The sequence below is a fragment of the Nerophis lumbriciformis genome, linkage group LG03 (assembly GCF_033978685.3).
Source record: "Nerophis lumbriciformis linkage group LG03, RoL_Nlum_v2.1, whole genome shotgun sequence".
Lineage (NCBI taxonomy): Eukaryota > Metazoa > Chordata > Actinopteri > Syngnathiformes > Syngnathidae > Nerophis > Nerophis lumbriciformis.
In genome coordinates this window covers 5,855,263-5,869,297 of record NC_084550.2, presented here as the reverse complement: position 1 = coordinate 5,869,297, position 14,035 = coordinate 5,855,263, and the positions used below count along the sequence as shown (strand labels likewise).

The following is a 14,035-nucleotide window of genomic DNA, read 5'->3' as shown; positions in this document are numbered from 1 at the left end:
TGAACACTGCTGATTGGCATTCTCAATTCCTTGGATATCTTTTTATACCCCTTTCCTGTTTTATGCAGTTCAATGACCTTTTCTCACAGATCCTTTGACAATTATTTTGACTCAGAATCCAAAATCATGTGTGCAACACTGGATGAAAGATGCAATGGTCTGTCAGAAGCCCAGAAACTCACTCACCTTTTATACACACACATTAATTACAAACAAACATGTCACAGGTGGAGATTTTGGAACCTTGATTAGCCCATACTTGCCAACCCTCCCGAATTTTCCGGGAGACTCCCGAAATTCAGCACCTCTCCCGAAAACCTCCCGGGACAAATATTGTCCCGAAAATCTCCCGATTTTCAGCCGGAGCTGGAGGCCACGCCCCCTCAGCTCCATGCGGACCTGAGTGAGGACAGCCTTTTTTCACGACGGGAGGACAACAGGGTGACAAGAACTAAATTATCCAGACTAGAGATAAATTGTGTTATTATGTTTATCTTACCTAAAAATAAATGTATTTATTAATTAAAAAAATGAATAAAAAAAATAAATTTTTACTATATTTTGCTAAAAACATCAAAATTAATTGTATTTTTATTTTTTTATTTTTTCCGACTCCTTATTACATCCAGCCATAGAATTATACATTAAAATAAACATATTTGAAATAATTAATTTTAAATTATCATAATAATTTATTTAAAATGACCATATTTAATTATTAAAATAATTGCTTGTTTATCAACAACTTTAGCATTTTATTCATTACATTTTGAAGCTCTCAGAAGCCAAGTTATGTTATATTCCTTAAAATGTATTTATGCAAGTTTGAAGTATCAATTATCCAAACACTGTTTTGTTTGCATATTTTCAGGATGTGTATATATATATATACATATATATATATGAAGTACTTGACTTGGTGAATTCTAGCTGTCAATATACTCCTCCCCTCTTAACCACGCCCCGCCCCCAACCCCCCACCTCCCGAAATCAGAGGTCTCAAGGTTGGCAAGTATGGATTAGCCATTCAAACCTGTTTGTGTCCACTTTTGTGCATGTTATCAGATCAAAGTCACTGGGGTATGTAAACTTTTGATCAGGGTCATTTGGGTACTTTCTTTTGTCCTTTTGATTTAAAAAGAGTAAACACAGTTGTTTGCCAATAAATAGCTACACACAACCATTAAGCATGAGTGGAAGAAAGGTTTTTGTGTTATCATTCATATTCTCTGAAGAATGGCCAAGAAATCATAAATTCTCCCAGGGTATGTAAACTTATGAGCACGACTGTATATACTTGCCAGCCCTCCCGGATTTTCCGGGAGACTCCCGAAATTCAGCGCCTCTCCCGAAAACCTCCCGGGACAAATTTTCTCCCGAAAATCTCCCGAAATTCAGGCGGACTCAGGTCCTCCACAATATAAAAAAGCGTACCTGCCCAATCAAGTTATAACTATAGAATAATGGAGGGCGAGTTCTTGGTTTCTTATGTGGGTTTATTGTTAGGCAGTTTCATTAACGTCCTCCCAGCGCGGCAACAACACACAACAACAGCAGTCACTTTTTTGTATACCGTAAAGCAGTTCGTCTGCCGTAAACAGCAATGTTGTGACACTCTTAAACAGGACAATACTGCCATCTAGTGCATTTGATGAAAGCACTTTTGTGCGTGCCACACAGCAATGCATCATCAGAGAGGGTGTTCAGCATGGTTCGAAAAATAGTGACAGAGAATAGAACAAGGATGGACAATTCAACCCTTAACTTAACAATGAGTAGATGAGTGTTATGTGTGTGTATATGTGTAAATAAATGAACACTGAAATTCAAGTATTTATTTTATATATATATATATATATATATATATATATATATATATATATATATATATATATATAGCTAGAATTCACTGAATGTCAAGTATTTCTTTTATATATATATATATATATATATATATATATATATATGAAATACTTGACTTGGTGAATTCTAGCTGTAAATATACTCCTCCCCTTTTAGCCACGCCCCCAACCACGCCCACCCCCACCCCCTCCCCCCACCCCCCGAAATCGGAGGTCTCAAGGTTGGCAAATATGATATAGGGCAGCACGGTGGAAGAGGGGTTAGTGCATGTGCTTCACAATACGAAGGTCCTGAGTAGTCCTTAGTTTAATCCCGGGCTCGGGATCTTTCTGTGTGGACTTTGCATGTTCTCCCCGTGACTGCGTGGGTTCCCTCCGGGTACTCCGGCTTCCTCCCACCTCCAAAAACATGCACCTGGGGATAGGCCCCTCCCACCTCCAAAGACATGCACCTGGGGATAGGTTGATTGGCAACACTAAATTGGTCCCTAGTGTGTGAATGTTGTCTGTCTATCTGTGTTGGCCCTGTGATGAGGTGGCGACTTGTCCAGGGTTTACCCCGCCTTCCGCCCGAATGCAGCTGAGATAGGCTCAAGCACCCCCCGCGACCCCAAAAGGGACATGCGGTAGAAAATGGATGGATGGATGATTATATATAATTAATATCATTCAATTATATAATTATCAATGATTAATAATATAGATTAAAATTGTATTTACATTATTTGTGTTTCATTTTGCACGATTAAAAAAAGATACTCAAATAAAAAGGGAATATAAACGCACTACTTTTAGTGAAGAGTACCAAATTTGGTACTTTATAGATAGAGCATACTTGCCAACCCTCCCGAATTTCCCGGGAGACTCACGAAATTCAGCGCCTCTCCCGAAAACCTCCCGGGACAAAAATTATCTCGAAAATCTCCCGATTTTCAGCCGGAGCTGGAAGCCACGCCCCCTCCAGCTCCATGCGGACCTGAGTGAGGACAGCCTTTTTTCATGACGGGAGGACAACAGGGTGACAAGAACTAAATCATCCAGACTAGAGATAAATTGTATTATTATGTTTATTTTACCTAAAAATAAATATATTTATTAATAAAAAAATAAAAAAAAATAAATACATTTTTACTATATTTTGCTAAAAAAATCAAAATTAATTTTATTTTTATTTTTATTTTTTTGTGACTCCTTATTACATCCAGCCATAGAATTATACATTAAAATAAACATATTTGAAATAATTGATTTTAAATTATCATAATAATTCATTTAAAATGACCATATTTAATTATTAAAATAATTGCTTGTTTATCAACAACTTTAGCATTTTATTCATTACATTTTGAAACTCTCAGAAGCCAAGTTATGTTATATTCCTTAATATTTATTTATGCAAGTTTGAAGTATCAATTATCTAAACAGTTTTGTTTGCATATTTTCAGGATGTAGATATATATATATATATATATATATATATATATATATATATATATATGTATGAAATACTTGACTTGGTGAATTCTAGCTGTCAATATACTCCTCCCCTCTTAACCACGCCCCCAGCCACGCCCCACCCCACCCCCGACCACGACCCCACCCCCCACCTCCCGAAATCGGAGGTCTCAAGGTTGGCAAGTATGAGATAGAGGTGTCCGATAATGGCTTTTTTGCCGATATCCGATATTAATTACCGATTCCGATAACAACCGATATATACAGTCGTGGAATTAACACATTATTGTGCCTAATTTTGTTATGATGCCCCGCTGGATGCATTAAACAATCAACTCAAGTTATGGGAAAAAAAAAATGCCAACATGGCACTGCCATATTTATTATTGAAGTCACAAAGTGCTTTCTTTTTTTTAACATGCCTCAAAACAGCAGCTTGGAATTTGGGACATGCTCTCCCTGAGAGAGCATGAGGAGGTTGAGGTGGGCGGGGTTTTTGCAGGGTTGAGGTGGGAGGGTGGGGGGGGTAGCGGGGGGTGTATATTGTAGCGTCCCGGAAGAGTTAGTGCTGCAAGGGGTTCTCTAACCACTAGGCCACTGAGTGGGTAACATTTAGTGTAAACTTTATCATATTCAAGATTATCATCGTCAAATTTACAGTTTTGTCTACAGTATACAGCATACTTGCCAACCTTGAGACCTCCGATTTCGGGAGGTGGGGGGAGGGGGTGGGCGTGGTCGGGGTGGGACGGGGTCGTGGCTGAAATGGGAGGAGTATATTTACAGCTGGAATTTACCAAGTCAAGTATTTCATATATATATATATATATATATATGTATGTGTGGGAAAAAAAATCACAAGACTATTTCATCTCTACAGGCCTGTTTCATGAGGGGGGGTTCCCTCAATCATCAGGAGATGATTGAGGGAACCCCCCCTCATGAAACAGGCCTGTAGAGATGAAATAGTCTTGTGATTTTTTTTCCCCACACATACATATATTGCGCTCTACTACGGTATCGAGCACTATTTTTTGGATAACCTTATTAAGACATATATATATATATATATATATATATATATATATATATATATATATATATATATATATATATATATATATACAAGAAATACTTGACGTTCAGTGAATTCTAGCTATATATATATATATATATATATATATATTTATTTATTTATTTGATTATATATATATATATATTTTATTATATATATATATATATATATATATATTTTATTATATATATATATAAAATAAATACTTGAATTTCAGTGTTCATTTATTTACACATATACACACACATAACACTCATGTACTCATTGTTGAGTTAAGGGTTGAATTGTCCATCCTTGTTCTATTCTCTGTCACTATTTTTCGAACCATGCTGAACACCCTCTCTGATGATGCATTGATGTGTGGAACGCACAAAAGTGCTTTAATCCAATGCACTAGATGGCAGTATTGTCCTGTTTAAGAGTGTCACAACATTGCTGTTTACGGCAGACAAACTGCTTTACGGTATACAAAAAAGTGACTGCTGTTGTGTGTTGTTGCCGCGCTGGGAGGACGTTAATGAAACTGCCTAACAATAAACCCACATAAGAAACCAAGAACTCGCCCTCCATCATTCCATAGTTATAACGTGATTGGGCAGGTACGCTTTTTTATATTGTAGAGGACCTGAGTCCGCCTGAATTTCGGGAGATTTTCGGGAGAAAATTTGTCCCGGGAGGTTTTCGGGAGAGGCGCTGAATTTCGGGAGTCTCCCGGAAAATCCGGGAGGGTTGGCAAGTATGGTATACAGACAATTGTAGGTGTTTGACTATGTAAAGTCTGCAGTAGGACATGGGCATTTATATTCATTTTTAGTGGCATTAATGATAATTAAATTAGACTTGCTGATGCCTGCAGAAACTCTGTCGGCGTTATTCAAAACCCAATGGCAGGCAGCCAGCATAAATGGGAATAGATTGTGAATGACTGTTTTTCTCATTAAGTTGATCGGCTACCGTTTCTGCAATTTGAATTTCTGTTTCTCAGGTCAGCCATTACCATATTCCCCCAGAGGACGGACGGTAAACACGACTTCCGCGTGTGGAACTCTCAGCTGATCCGTTACGCCGGCTACAAGCAGCCTGACGGACACGTCCTGGGAGACCCCGCCAATGTTGAATTCACCGAGGTGGGCACGGGGGAGACAAAGAAGAACGGAATTGTTTGACGTACACGCCGCTTACTTGTGTCTTGTGCTGATTAGATCTGCATGCAGCTGGGATGGAAGCCTCCCAAGGGTCGCTTTGACCACCTGCCCCTCCTGCTGCAAGCTAACGGCAATGACCCCGAGCTCTTTGAGCTCCCCGAAGACCTCATCCTGGAGGTGCCCATCACACACCCAAAGTGAGTCTCTGCACATTTTTTTAAACAGATGTAACAGCGTTGTGTCAGGAGTTGAGTCGTGGAGGATTTATTCACCTTTTTTTGATAGAAACAAAAAGAACAGGGCGTCACACACAGTCCACAGTACATGGTATTTCTCTCCACAGCTCCGAGCGTCAGTGCTCACTCTAGCTCAGGAATTCAATTATTTATGCTTACATGTGGAAATAATAATAATAATAAATAAAATAATAATAATAATAATAATAATGAAAGGTAAATAAAACATAAAATAGTCTCAAATAAATTAATTAAATAAAAAAACAGTATATAAAATATATACATCAGCAAATAACAAAAATATATATTAAAAAAAGGGACTTTAATATGTGCAACAATTTACCTTATTTTTTTCCCACTCACATCAACTCATGTTATATTTTTCTACAATAAACTATGCCATAAAACTCATAACAGACATACCTTTTTTTGATAGAAACAAAAAGGACAGGGCGTCACACACAGTCCACAGTACACAGGATTTCTCTCCACAGCTCCGATTGCCAGTGCTCGCTCTAGTTCAGGAATTCAATTATTTATGCTTACATGTGGAAATAATAATAATGATAAATACATTAATGATAATAATAATACTAATAATAATAGGTAAATAAAACATAAAATAGTCTCAAATAAATTAATTAAATAAAAAAGTGTATAAAATATATACATCAGCAAATAACAAAAATATATATTAAGAAAAAGGGACTTTAATATGTGCAGCAATTTACCTAATTTTTCCCACTCACATCAACTCATTTTATATTTTTCTACGATAAACTATGCCAAAAAATTCATAACAGACATACCTTTTTTTGATAGAAACAAAAAACAGGGCGTCACACACAGTCCACAGTACACAGGATTTCTCTCCACAGCTCCGAGCGCCAGTGCTCATTGGAGCTCATGAATTCAATTGTTTATGCTTACATGTGGAAATAATAATAATAAATAAAATAATACTAATAATAATAATAAAAGGTAAATAAAACATAAAATAGTCTCAAATAAATTAATTAAATACAAAAACATTGCATAAAATATATAGATCAGCAAATAACAAAAATATATATTAAGAAAAAGGGACTTTAATATGTGCAGCAATTTACCTCATTTTTCCCACTCACATCAACTCATTTTATATTTTTCTACAATAAATTATGCCAAAAAACTCATAACAGACACCTTTTTTTTGATAGGAACATAAAGAACAGGGCGTCACACACAGTCCACAGTACACGGGATTTCTCTCCACAGCTCCGAGCGCCAGTGCTCACTCTAGCTCAGAAATTCAATTATTTATGCTTACATGTGGAAATAATAATAATAATAATAATAATAGTAGGTAAATAAAACATAAAATAGTCTCCAATAAATTAATTAAATAAAAAAAACAGTATATCAAATATATACATCAGCAAATAACAAAAATATGTATTAAGAAAAAGGGACTTTATATGTATATCTACAGAATAAAGAAATAAATAATGTACACTTATATTAATGCCACAGCGGCACACAAGGAGAAAAACAAAAATAAAAACCAGGTTTCGCTACACATCTTAAGAGTATCAGCCAGTCAACTGCAGACATGGGAGCAGTAAAATTGATCAGTCTGGTTTTTTTCAGTCAATATTTTTAACCATGCATAATGCCGCTGTTAAAATGTTAGTGTAATGTTAGCACTGTAGATAATGTAGCTATACTTATGTTTGTAACATTTGTGTCCCACTCCTTAAAGGGGAACTGCACTTTTTGGGGGGAATTTTGCTTATCATTCACAATCCTTATGTAAGACAAGGACACATATGTTGTTCTTGATTTTATGCTTTCTTACTAAACAAATGCGATCAAAAGTCTGCTGACAATGGAGCCTACGGGAATTGCTCTATTTTGCCTTTGCCATTAAGGTTTTATATACATGCTGTAAGTATATATGTATTGTACTAACAGACACATTTATAATAAGATATATACTGTGGAAGTTTCTCCCCTCTGGGTTCCTCGGACCACCAAGCACTGACATAAGAGCCTGGATCAGGTTCACAATATAGTTTTATTTTGCAATAAATTGTCTTGCTTTTCAGCAATTGTTTTGTGTCTGCCTGTCTCTCTCTCGCTCTTGCTCTTGCTCTTGCTCTTGCTCCATCTCCAACACCTCTCTCCTCCCCGGCTGCTGCCTTTTAACAGAGCGACAGGTGATTAGATAATCAGGCCCAGGTGGGCCATCTACGCACCTGTCGCTGATCTCGAAGCCGGTCCTGGCACACCCCGTTTCGCTGCAGGTCCGCAGGCCACGCCCCCCTCCACATTTACATATACATATACATATACATATATGCATATACATAATACCGTATTTTTGGAGTATAAGTCGCACATGCCGAAAATGCATGATAAAGAAGGAAAAAAACTGCGACTTATAGTCCGAAAAATACGGTATATATATTATTTGTCAGGAAGTGGTGGTGACAAACCCCAAGATGCAGCGATGGCAGGCTTGGTGCAGGAAAACATGGTTTTAATGTCCAAAAAATGCAGGTCAAACACGAACCAGGAGGCAGGAAATAGCTCACAGCATACAAGAAACAGGTAGAACTGGAGACAGCAAGCAGTCCACAGCATACAGCAAACAATACTTCAGCCCTGACTGGAGGGCAAGGCAGGTTTAAATAGCAACCGACTAATTGACACCAGGTGTGGCCAGGTGCCAATCAGCTGCACCTGAGGGGAAACAGCGCTATGGGAGGCAAGCAGGAAACCGAACAAAAATAAGAGCGCTGACAGGAAATAAAACCATACTTGTCAACCCTCCCGAATTTTCCGGGAGACTCCCGAAATTCAGCGCCTCTCCCGAAAACCTCCCGGGACAAATATTCTCCCGAAAATCTCCCGATTTTCAGCCGGGGCTGGAGGCCACGCCCCCTCCAGCTCCATGCGAACCTGAGTGAGGACAGCCTTTTTTCACGACGGGAGGACAACAGGGTGACAAGAAATAAATCATCCAGACTAGAGATAAATTGTATTATTATGTTTATCTTACCTAAAAATAAATATATTTATTAATTAAAAAAAAAAAAAAAACTAAATACATTTTTACTATATTTAGCTAAAAACATCAAAATTAATTGTATTTTTATTTGTATTTTTTCTGACTCCTTATTACATCCAGCCATAGAATTATACATTAAAATAAACATATTTGAAATAATTAATTTAATTTTTAATTATCATAATAATTCATTTAAAATGACCATATTTAATTATTAAAATAATTGCTTGTTTATCAACAACTTTAGCATTTTATTCATTACATTTTGAAGCTCTCAGAAGCCAAGTTATGTTATATTCCTTAATATTTATTTATGCAAGTTTGAAGTATCAATTATCTAAACACAGATTAACACATGATTAACAACAGGTGCGAGACTCAAGAAATGTAATGCCGAGCGCATATCATTATGTCAAGATAATGGCACTAGCATTTACTTCATTTAAGAATATTTTTCAACATATTGAGCCAAAAGGTCTCTTTTTATTTTTCTACCAAGAAAAGTGCACTTGTTATTAGTGAGAATATACTTATTTTAAGGTATTTTTGGGTTCATTGAGGTTAGCTAATTTGACTTGTTTTGGAAAGTCTTGACAAGCCGAATTTTCTTGTTCTATTGGCAGATCATTTTGCTTAGTTCAAATAAAATACCCCTCATTATTTATTTATTTTTTTTCTTGTTTTTGAACACTGACTTTTTGCAGTGTACTACTTTATGAGTGCGTATTTTATATTTTTTTATTAAAAATAAAACAGCAAAGTCCATTTGGCTGTCATCTGTTTTAATTATGAGACACAATTGTGTCAAAGTCATGATTTTTTTATTTCACGCTTGAAGTAAGAAATGATTACTTTAAAAAAGTAGTTTTATACTTGTGAGTGTTGATGACACAGCTTTGCAACACTTGATATTCTAGTTTCAAGCATGTTTTACTCAATATAGGTCATCACGTCTCAGCAACAAGCTGTAATATCTTACTGAGATCATTTAGGACTAAAACACTTAAAACAAGTAAAACACTCTAACATAAAATGTGCTTAGTGAAAAGAATTATCTTATCAGACAGAAAATAAGCAAATATCGCCCTTATTTGACATATTTCATCTTACTTAGATTTCAGTTTGATGTTGTTATGCCGATCAAGTTGGGCTTGTTGCAAGGTCTCGTCAGCTGGCTACTGCATACCTGCCAACTACTCCGGTTTTCCTGTAATTAGTACGGTTTTCATCAACCTATTCCGGGTTACGGTTGCAGTGATAAAAAATACGGTTTTTCATTAATTAAAAAAAAATATTTTTTTAAAATGCGCGAGGCTATTTATAGCACCGCTGCCAAGCACGAGGCACCTGTTGCCATTGTTTCCAAACGAGCGAACGATCATGGAATCAGCCGGAGAAAAATCGCAAACGAGTCTTAAACCGAAAAGAAAACTGCAGTCATTCCGTGAAGAATATTCAAAAGCCTATCCGGGAATAATTATCCGTTCCAAAAAGGGTGAAAACTACGCGAATTGCACCTTGTGCAGACAAGATTTTTCGATCGGACACGGAGGAATTAGCGATGTAAAAGACCACGTTGGGACAAAAAAACACAAGTCTAATGCCGTTGCTAGCGATACAAGTGGAAAACTTTCAACGTTTTTCGGATTTTAGCCACAAAAAGGTAATGACACCAATGTTATCTATTGGAATTGTTTAGTACTGTTGTACTGTTAAAAGTGTTTATACTATTTATGCTTTCAAGTCCAAGTTGAAGAAATCTTGTTAAATGTTGACAGCATAACTACCAAAATACAGAAGTATGTCCTTAATATTTTTGCAGTGCTATTTCTGTTGAAAAGTTCAAATGATTACATTAGAGATGTGATGTGCCACTTTTCAAGTGTCTGATGGCTTCAATTAATTTTCATTCATTTTTCATATTTTGAATTCTTTTGAAAGGCTTACAAAAAAACGACATTTGAATTGTAATTCCATGCTATTGACAGGACTATTAATTTTAATGAAGTTAGCTTACCATGTTTACAGTATGATAATTGTGATAGAAATGTGAATTTTAGGCACAGAATATTTTTTACAATTGAACAAGGCAGTAGATTATACAAGCTTGGACAGAAAGTTAATAATGACACCAATTTTTTTTTTTTATGGAATTGTTTAGTACTGTTTTACCATTTGTTTACTGTAAAAAGTGTTTATACTTTCAATTAACAAATTGAAGTCTTGTGAAAGGTTGACAGGATAACTGGCATTAACTGTCAAAATAATTTCAAACTATTGAAGTTATCTTACAGAATAAACATGTCAATCAACCCATATGATTTTTGCTGTAATATTTTTGTTTTGAAAAGTCACTGTGACTGATAGAAAAGTGATGGTTTTAGCAACATTTTAACCTGTCTGAATGCAATCAATCATTTTGCGTCAGGGGGGCAAACCCCCCACCAGGACTTTGTCCTGGACCTACCGGGGCCTGCGGCCCCTGGACCCTGGCTACTAGGTTTTTCTGATTTCAAAAGTTGGCAGGTATGCATGACTATTTAAGCCTGCCATTTTCTGTTGATCGGCCTGGCGACATCACATTCATGCTCTGCACTCTTGACACGCTGCTTACTCTGTCCAGGTAATAGTTCATGCTGCTCTTTTCTTGCCACGTAAGTTTGTGTCATGATTTTTCATGCTTGAAATAAGAAATGTTTACTTTGAAAAAGTAGGTTTATACTTGTGAGTGTTGATGCAACAGTTGATATTCTAGTTTCAAGCATGTTTTACTCAATATAGGTCATCAAATCTCAGCAACAAGCTGTAATATCTTACTGAGATCATTTAGGACTAAAACACTTAAAACAAGTAAAACACTCTAACATAAAATCTGCTTAGTGAAAATAATTATCTTATCAGACAGAAAATAAGCAAATATCACCCTTATTTGAGATATTTCATCTTACTTAGATTTCAGTTTGATGTTGTTATGCCGATCAAGTTGGGCTTGTTGCAGGGACGTGCACATGATTATAGAGGGGCAGGGGCTCAAAGTCAGAAAAGGGCAGGACTTTTTTTTTGGTCCTTTACACAATATGGAAATTAATGTAAAATTAAATTGGCTAATAGGAAGCTAACTACTTAGCTGTATGTCCTTTGTAGGTAAAAGTGATTGCCATTTCTTTTGTGTCAACAAATTATTGTCATAATAAATAAATGATAAATGGGTTATACTTGTATAGCGCTTTTCTACCTTCAAGGTACTCAAAGCGCTTTGACACTATTTCCACATTCACCCATTCACACACACATTCACACACTGATGGAGGGAGCTGCCATATAATGAGTTACTTCACATTATCATAGGCTTGGAAGACATGAAAAGCAACAAAACACTGGTTTATTATTAGGCTATTTATTGTTAAAGATAAGCACTTTAATATTGAACATTGAACAGTGCAACTTCTCAGGTGTGACGCTTTCTGAGGTCTGTGGTCTTTCTTGAATTCTGGTGCTAGTACTTGGTTTTAGCCATGCATTAAGAGATCTGCTACCCTTAGCTGCTTCATGGCGCTCCTTCTCCTTCCTTTTCTGTATCCTTTCTTTTTGTGGCATTGTGCTGCAGGCATAATCAACATGAATCAAGTTTAAATACAGATGGTAATATTCCTAACAGATAACCTACATCTTATATCCCCAGAATGCTGAAATTATTATTATTATTATTATTAATAATAATAATAATAATAATAATTATTATTATTATTATTATTATTAATAATAATAATAATAATAATAATAATTATTATTATTATTATTATTATTATTATTATTATTATTATTATCATTATTATTATTATTATTATTGTTATTATTGTCATTATTATTATTAATATTATTATTTTGTTAACCCACACAGTAATAGCAAAGTCACAATAAACTTTATATCTAAACCTCTACCGTGAGAGAAATGTGATCCGCCGTAAACACAGTGCATTTTATTTTGAAAATTAACCCGGTGTTTTATTTTGTATTTTGTACACTACTTCTTGTCCCGCACGATCCGCTCTGCTCTGTGCGGAATTAATGTGCCGTGCTCAATTGATGTGCCGTGCTCCGACGTCCGGCAAAAACAGAAACTGACACATTGAATAATAGAATAATACAGCGTTTTTCTGAAATATTACCCATATTAGGTGCGTCTCCTCAGGGGCGCAGTTGGCTCTCTCTCCTCTCACTTACTCACTCACTCGCCCTCTCTCTCTCTCTCTCTGGCGGAAGCGGCAGGCTCAAACAACCCGGTATTACAAGAAAACGTGGAGTTTTTGTACCGCTGTTTGTTTTTTTTTTGTTTTCTGACAGGAATTTATTAATGTTGTTAAAAAAAATTTTTTTAAAAACACACACACAGGCAGAGGGCACTTTTTAAGACGAGGCAAAAAAGGGCAGGGGCTCAAGCACCCATAGGGCCCTATGTGTGCACGTGCCTGGCTTGTTGCAAGGTCTCATCAGCTGGCTACTGGCCCTTGCTGGCTGCAGCCGCCAACGACGCCTCACGACCGCACGATTCGAAGCTCGCTCCTGGAATTAAATAGGTCTAAAAGCCATGTGATCAGTCTCCCAGTGGGGGGTAAAGAGGGTGTTCAGCAAGGCAGCTTGGGAACCAAAAGTGGCCTATTTGTGCTAATGCTTGTTTTGGCTCCAGTCCCGTTTGCCGAACCGGAGATGATTTTTGCTTGTTTTCTCTGCCCAGGTATGAGTGGTTCAAGGACCTGGACCTGAAGTGGTACGGTCTGCCGGCCGTCTCCAACATGCTGCTGGAGATCGGTGGCCTGGAGTTCACTGCTTGCCCCTTTAGCGGATGGTACATGGGCACGGAGATCGGCGTCAGGGACTTCTGCGACAGCTCCCGCTACAACATTCTAGAGGCATGTTGGACTGAGCATTTTTAGCTCTCCCTATAGCTAAAAGCAGAACTGCGAATGAAGCACATTGTTGGTGGATTTGTCTCCCGAAAATGGAGCTGGCTAATTGGACTCGGGGCATTCTGTTTGTTTGCCGCTTTCAAAAGCTTAACTCGCGACGTCGCCGCATGGTTCATTCACTAAATGAGATGATGATGTATCACGGGCTCGACAAATTGTTGAGTGAAGGCTGTTAGGATAAAACGCACGCTGTTTTGTTCCAGCTTAACCACAATACATTAGAGGGAAGTACTTTCACACACT

General features: G+C 36.9%; 1 protein-coding gene across 4 annotated transcripts in view; it reads left to right on the top strand.

Moving 5' to 3' along the window:
* Window positions 1–14,035, top strand: part of LOC133578202 (nitric oxide synthase 1-like) — a 199,766-nt gene that overhangs the window by 103,541 nt on the left and 82,190 nt on the right. For all 4 annotated transcript variants that reach the window (XM_061932433.1, XM_061932425.1, XM_061932451.1 and 1 more), the window contains exons 7-9: window positions 5,378–5,519; window positions 5,595–5,734; window positions 13,561–13,735. In XM_061932433.1, coding sequence (XP_061788417.1) covers window positions 5,378–5,519; window positions 5,595–5,734; window positions 13,561–13,735 — 457 coding nt within the window. The remainder of the gene's footprint in view (window positions 1–5,377; window positions 5,520–5,594; window positions 5,735–13,560; window positions 13,736–14,035) is intronic.